The sequence below is a fragment of the Pinus tabuliformis genome, chromosome 1_1 (genome assembly GCF_031772625.1).
Source record: "Pinus tabuliformis cultivar Carrire ecotype Pingquan chromosome 1_1, CPIR1, whole genome shotgun sequence".
Taxonomy (NCBI): Eukaryota; Viridiplantae; Streptophyta; class Pinopsida; order Pinales; family Pinaceae; genus Pinus; species Pinus tabuliformis.
Window position 1 is genome coordinate 854,961,188 of NC_142297.1, and position 7,249 is coordinate 854,968,436.

The 7,249-nt window shown below is 37.0% G+C and overlaps 1 protein-coding gene across 1 annotated transcript; it reads left to right on the forward strand.

Moving 5' to 3' along the window:
- The first annotated feature begins 4,470 nt into the window (after positions 1-4,470).
- LOC149216965 (uncharacterized) lies at positions 4,471-5,268 on the forward strand. Its single transcript, XM_089390096.1, has one exon. It carries the CDS (start codon positions 4,471-4,473, stop codon positions 5,266-5,268), a length of 798 nt encoding a protein of 265 aa, XP_089246222.1.
- Positions 5,269-7,249: the final 1,981 nt, after the last annotated feature.

Consider the following 7,249-nt stretch of genomic DNA (forward strand, 5'->3'; position numbering starts at 1 on the left):
GTTTCTACCCCCTTTTCTCTATTGTGGTGTATCTGCAGGTTGTTTCACTATTGACGATCATTTATCATCATTTTCGCCTGTGCTATTGGCATTTTTACTGTTGTAGGCTATGTTGCTATTGCAACATTAATGTTATTTTTTTTGGTGTTCGTCACCCTACTCATGTAATGTTTTGTTGCCTAGTTTTGGGCTTGTGTATGGACTCTCTGGGTCATTTTTTTTTTTTTTTTTTTATATTGTTCTCGGTTCTATTTTATTTATGCCTTTAGATCTTGTAGTTTCTACGTAGCAAAATTTTCTTATCTGGGCCCTAGGATTTTTTTCTTGTTCAGAACCTAGGGTTTAAATGTTTTTATGAAATATGTAGTAAAATTCCTTCTAGAATGGTCTTTATGCTTGCCCTTATAGTTTTTTATTTTTTGGATGGTTGATAGCTTTTTTCTCATCCTGTATCTATGGAATGCATTTTCGCATATGCAAAATGTAACTTCATTAATCTTTGATGAATAAAATTAAGTTTATTTTTCTACAAAAAACAAAAGCACTGATGAAGACTACTTCTCCCATCCTATGTCAACTAAGCTCATGCTTTTATGCCAATCTAGTAAATGTTTTCAACACTAACAATACGTTTGGAATGGTGGATAGTTATTGTGCCATGACACTTAATCCTACATAATCAACTCTTTCTTGTATCATCCTCAACCTTCATCATTGTCACTCCCTCCATCTATAGAGCTACCTATGATAAAAGGTGGTGATTTTCTCAAAGGGAGACTTTATTCATAGAAATAGAGGGAGGAATATAACATGGGTGATGCCTTATTGTACATTGTTTCCATATTAAAATGTTGAATTTGAAGAAGTTCATTATGATATATGTAAAGCTATTACAACGCATTTAAGGTTGTTTCCACATGAGAAAAATCTTAGGTTAGCCTATCTAGAATTGTTCATAAGATATAGACATAAAGGAACATGATGAAAGTCATGTTGATAAGAGGAAGGAAACATTACCGTGGAAAAAAACAAAGTGTGGATGCGACAACATGCTATTATTAGCCATTAAAACAAAAAAGAAGAATAAATAATAAACTAAAAAAATAAATATAAAATAGATGAAAAAAAAAAAAAGTCTACCTAAAAGGAGAGGCCCTCATCCAAAAATACACTTAAAAAATAAAGTAACAAAGTAAATACACCAAAAATCTCTAAGATAAATATCATAAGCCTTTATATATGACCCTGATAGAAGAATGCATTTAAAAAAAATAAAAATTAAGAAAGTTACATGAAGCAAATGTACCAAAGAAAAAATCTAAGGTAAAGGTTATAAATCTTCAATATGAACAATCACAATTGAAAACAAAAACAATCATGAGGATAAGAAAAATGCCACATTGACATGGAAAAGAAGAAATTGTGGCTATGACTATCGACCATCTTGTCACTCTCAGGATCATTGCCGAGCAATGTCCCAATAGTAAAGTTGATCTCTTTTGTTGCTTTATGGACTTAATTAGAAAAGCCTTTTCCACTGTTCCTTGGGATAAGCTTTGGAAAATATTTGATGAGATAGTGATTCCTCTTGAGTTGCAACTTGTTGTGATTCGCCTCTACGAGATGGTCGTTTCCAAGATTAAGACCAACGAATGGTGGTATAAAGATATTAAATGCATTATCAGACTTAAGAAAGGGTGTCCCCTTTCCCCTGCCCTTTTTGGTGTTTAAATCGATAAGCTAGAGGAGTGTTTGGAAATCGTGGGGTGCAAGGGGATCGAGCTTGTTGGTATTATTATTACTCTTCTCTTCTACGTTGATGATATTGTTCTTCTTGCTAGAAGGCATGAGGACCTAGACAAGCAACTTAAGGTTCTTCATGACTATTTCTCTAATATGGGTATGATGGTTAATACCGACAAGGCTAAAATCATGATAATTAAATCCAAAAATATCACCCATGGAATTTTGTTTATGACAACAATTGCTTGGAACGGGTCTCTTCTTAAAAGTATTTGGGTATTGACATTCCTTATCACCTCAAGTGGAATTACAGCATTGAGAAAAGGATTATTGGAGTCTGGAAAGCTTATTATGAGCTTGAAAAAATTTGTAAGGATGTCGCTTTGGAGTAAAATAAGGTTCCTCTTTCAGACCCTCATCACCCCTGTTGTCCTATACAATTGTGAAGTATGGTGTTGTAGTATATCCAAAGAGTCGTAGAGAATTATTGAGATGATTTAAAAGCAATTCATAACCTGCAATCTCAAGATCAAGGGAAATACCCCCTACCCTATCCTCCTGATCGAAGCTAGGCTCTCCCCTATTGAAAACAAGGCTATCTTTAAGTTTCTCATGTATACAAAGAAGCTTTACAACATGGAATCTAGGAGGCTTCCTAAAATTGCTTCTAACTTTAGTCAAAACCCCCACCTTCACCTAAAGCGTCGGTGGCATAAGGATGCCTAGCCTTGGCTCAACCATTGGGGGATAAATGATGAGATCATCCTCGGAAGCAAAGATAGTGTCAAAGATGTTATCACCTTCAAATTCAAATATAAGATATGGGATGCTAAGGAGCTAGAGGGTAAAAGGAAGTTAAGATATTATAAAGACGTGACCAACCTCACCCTTGAGAACCATAATTATCTTTCTATTTTGACCAACTTGAAGAAAAATATGAACATCGCTAAGATTAGAACTAATTCTCATGAGCTTCGAAGTGAAAACAATCGTTTGTCTACTCCCAAGACTCCCTGGGATGATAGAATTTGTCAGCTTTGCGATACTAAGAAGGTGGAGGATGAAAAGCACTTTCTTTTAGATTGTCTGACCCTTATTCACATACGCTCTCATTTCCCTAACATCTATCACACTTCCAATATTCTTGACTTTTTAAGTCAACCCAACTATAGTGATCTTGGCACGTTTATTTCCCTTCTTTTTTAGCATAGAAATAAGAGGTCCCATAGACCACATTGGTCTTAGTGGACGTTAATCATCATTATCATCATCATCATCATAAAGAAAATCTACCTAAAAAGAATAGAGGCCCTTATCCAAGAATATACTAAAAAAATAATAAATAACAAAGAAAGTAACAAAGCACATGAAAATATTCTAAGCCTCTTATAATCCTAATCCAAGAATACACTAAAAAATAAATGAAAATTTAAGAAAGTAACAAAGTAAATGTACCAAAAAAATCTAAAATCAGATATATATATATATATATATATATATATATATATATATATATAATTTGAGAACATAAACAACTTCATGTGGATAAAAAGACAACAATAACATGGAAGACAAAAAAGAAAATGTTCACTATAACATTGTTATTATAGCCATTAAATTAAAATATAAAGTAAAGAAAAAAATCTATTTAAAACAAGCAAAGGTCATCATTCAAAAATAAATTAAAAACTAAATAAAGAAACAAAAAAAGGTAATGCACCATGTCCATGGGGCTTTATATGGACCATGTATGGTGCACTATTAAATATTATTTATCACAAGTTACATATTGATATTTTTAGTAGATAAAACAATTAAAAATAAATACACCTAATAAAATTAAAATAAATTCCTTATTTTTTCATATCTTTAAACAAAAACTTATAAATAACAAAGTAAATGTATCAACATATATATGCCAAAAGCTTAAAATATATAAATAATTGAAAAAAAAAAACTTTCATAAAAGTATTAAATTATACACTCTCATATATATATATATATATATATATATATATATATATATATATATATATATATATATATATATATATAACTTTATTATATAGAAAGAAAAATGAAAATAGATGAGATTGACTAAATTTATTATATTTCACATATATCTAAGGCATTAGAGAGACATCATTGTACATTACAGGTTTGGAACATAAAACACAATAAATTAACGTCTTGGAATTTAAATACAATCAATTAAAAAATCCAAAAAATTTTAATAGAAAGATGTGAAATGAGAACAATTATATTAGTTGTAATTTCATGATGTTAATTGTACTCTCATGTGCTTGCAAATTCCAATAAATAGGGCATTTTGATTATTAGATGAATTTATCAAAATAATTTAAATATAAAATATAGATAATATGTAAATTAGGAATTGCTTTTTTTTGAGGTGATATTTTGGTAATTTAAGTTAATAATTAAAATATTTGCAACAAAGTTGATGACTTTCAGGTTTTTGGGGATAATTATATCGAAATTTAATCGAGCCGCCGAAGACTGAAGACCTAGCCGCCGACTGCCTCTGGCCGCAGGCCAGCCTCGGCCTCCCTCGCTGCAAGAGAGGAGCTTTGACTCCCTGTACTGGCCTTCACGTTGAAACAGAGGTCATTGCAACTGGAATATTGGTAAAATCTGCAGGTTTGAAAGATTGGAAAGACTGGGTTGTTGGGGGCAAGCCAGCGCGGCCCCGCGGATGCAGAGGACCCCATGGAATCCAGCGGGGGCTCTGCCCCTCCTCTCAACCCACCTCCGGAGATTTCTGCATTCAAAGCATTAATAGCCGCAAGCTTGAAACGCCCTCCCACGGCTAGCCAGCAGAAGTTCGTCAAGAAACTTGGATCGATCCCTACGGTTGCCCTTCCTGAAGAAGAAACATGCAAGGCAGCACTGAACCTTGCGGAAAGAGGATTAATAGGCCAGTTTACAGGCCTCTGGCCTTCTCCAAAATCGGTCGAGAACTGGACCCAAAGAAACTGGTCTCCTCTGATTAAAGACGGAGTCAAGAGCTATTTTGTTGGCAAAGGGTTCTTCGTATTTGTCTTTGAGAACCCGAAAGATAGAAGTCTCATCTTCAGAAATGGCCCTTACTTCATGGGACCACAAGGCCTGTATTTAAACAAATGGTCTCCGGAATTTGACCCCTCTCAGGATGTCCCCTTCACCGTCCCGGTGTGGGTGAGACTCCCCCATCTGCCCCTACACTGTTGGAATCAAAAAACCTTCCAAATCATTGGTAATTCACTCAGAAAATACATAGATCAGGCAGCAAGGAAAGACCAGTACACATGCGCCCGAATCTGTGTAGAGGTTGATCTAGAAGAGGGTTTCCCTGAAGCAATAAGGCTCTCTGTCGCTGGGTGGACTCACATCCAAGAACTGGATTACGAACAACTCCCTTTCAAATGCAGACACTGCCACGAGCACGGCCATTTTGCGAAACATTGCAAGAAAAAAGCAGAAGACCAAACAGACAAAACAAATGAGGACCAATGGACGGTAGTTTGAAAGACTGCTCATCAAAAAAAAGGAAATGGAAAAGGGCATAACTCCGGAGATCCAGGCAGCTCCAAGAGCAACCAAGAAAGGGATGCAACCCCGAATGACATTGAAAAAGACCAGACCGACAATCAAGAAATGGATGCAACCCTGAACGACACTGAAAAAGATCAGACCGTCATAGCAGGTACGACACAGGAAAAAAAGGCAAATACAGAAGATCCACCATTAAACCAAGAAGGGGGAGAAGCTACACAGGCTGAGGTATTGCAAGGTAGCCCCTCTAATCCATCTTATGCAGAAGTAACAAGAAAAAAACCAGTAGATAGTGCGGGTTCTTCAGAGGATGAAGCCTTTGAATGCCCCTCTAGAAGAGTAGGAAGGAAATCCCGCAAAGAAATAAGGGAAGAGGAAGCTGAGAGACTCAAAGTCCAAGGCAGCCAGGCCACCATAGAAATGTCCATTGGAAGAAACACCAGACCAAGGCCTTCAAAGGGAGGCCCTACTCCCCCTCTCAAGTAAATCATGAAGCTCGTCTCTTGGAACTGTAGAGGATTGGGGAACGCCTCCAAAGCTGAAGCAGTCATGGATCTCCTGAAAATAGAACCCACAGATATTCTCATGCTCCAAGAGACGAAGATAGAAGCCCGAGCGCTTCTAGACATCAGCAAGTCAAAGTGGAAGAAAAGTGCAGGCAAAGCAGTAAACTCAAGGGGCTCCTCCGGAGGGCTGGCAACCCTCTGGTCAGAAGACTCTTTTTTACTCAAAAAATCTCATGAAACTCAGCACTGGATATTCACGGAGCTAACACAATGTGCAAGTAAGTTGTCTTTCTCGCTATTTAATCTTTATGTTCCTGTTACTTATACTGAAAAAAGAGAATGCTGGACCTCTCTCTCAGCATTTTTAGACCAGCATACCCCAAGCAACATAATTCTAGCAGGTGACCTCAATATAGTACTGAAATCAAAAGAGAAAAGGGGCGGCTCCAACAACAGAGACCCTATGCTGGCCTTTGTGGAAGAGCTAGCGCAGCAATGGGACCTATTAGACTTCAAGCCCATTCGCGGTCTTTATACCTGGTCCAACAACAGATCTAGGACAGAACATATCTCTGCTCGATTGGACCGATTTTTGGTACAAGGTTCCCTGATTATGGATAAAAAGATAATCAAAACAAAAATTTTACCCAAGTTAGCTTCTGACCACAAGCCGATCCAGCTGCTCCTTGAAGATGAAGAAGATCTAGGTCCTCTACCATTCCGCTTCAGCCCTTTATGGATTGAGAGAGAAGGATTTTTTGAAACTGTTAAAGAAGCCTGGGCCAAGTCATTCTCAGGGTCCCTAAGCTTTGTTTGGGAACAAAAACTGAAAGCCACAAAACAAGCGTTGAAGGAGTGGATAAGGAAACCAATCCCTACTCCAATCAGCATAAGGAAAGAGGTAGTATACACATTGGAGACTTTACAAACAGAATTGGACGGCAAAGAGATCACAACTGAACTCCTGGAACAAGAAATTAAGGCTCAAGCTGCTACATATCGATCATTCAGAAAAGAAGAAGAATACTGGCGAATCAAATCCAGGAGCTTGTGGTTAAAGGCAGGCGACCGGAACACCTCCTTCTTCCACAGACAATATAGAGCTCAGCTGAATAGGAATCACATCTATGAAATAAGGACAGCGGAGGGCCATGTCAGCGAAGGCTTTACCCAAGTCAAAGCTGCTGCAGACAGACATTTTAAAAATCTTTTTATTGATGGAGCACAGGCTTCCGATGGGGAAATAGCAGAATTCCTCTCCAATATCCCTCATCTAATCAGTCCAGAAGAAAACGCAGCCCTCACCAGAGAAGTAATAGAGGAGGAAATTATAAAAATTATATGGTCCATGGAATCAGATAAGGTGTCGAGCCCAGACGGATTTATGATACACTTCTACAAAGTTTGCTAGAACATCATCAAAATAGATCTCCAAAAAATGATAAAGG

Bases quoted from the DNA above. Each gene is read 5' to 3' on its own strand.
- LOC149216965 (XM_089390096.1), top strand. From the start codon at position 4,471: ATGGAATCCAGCGGGGGCTCTGCCCCTCCTCTCAACCCACCTCCGGAG.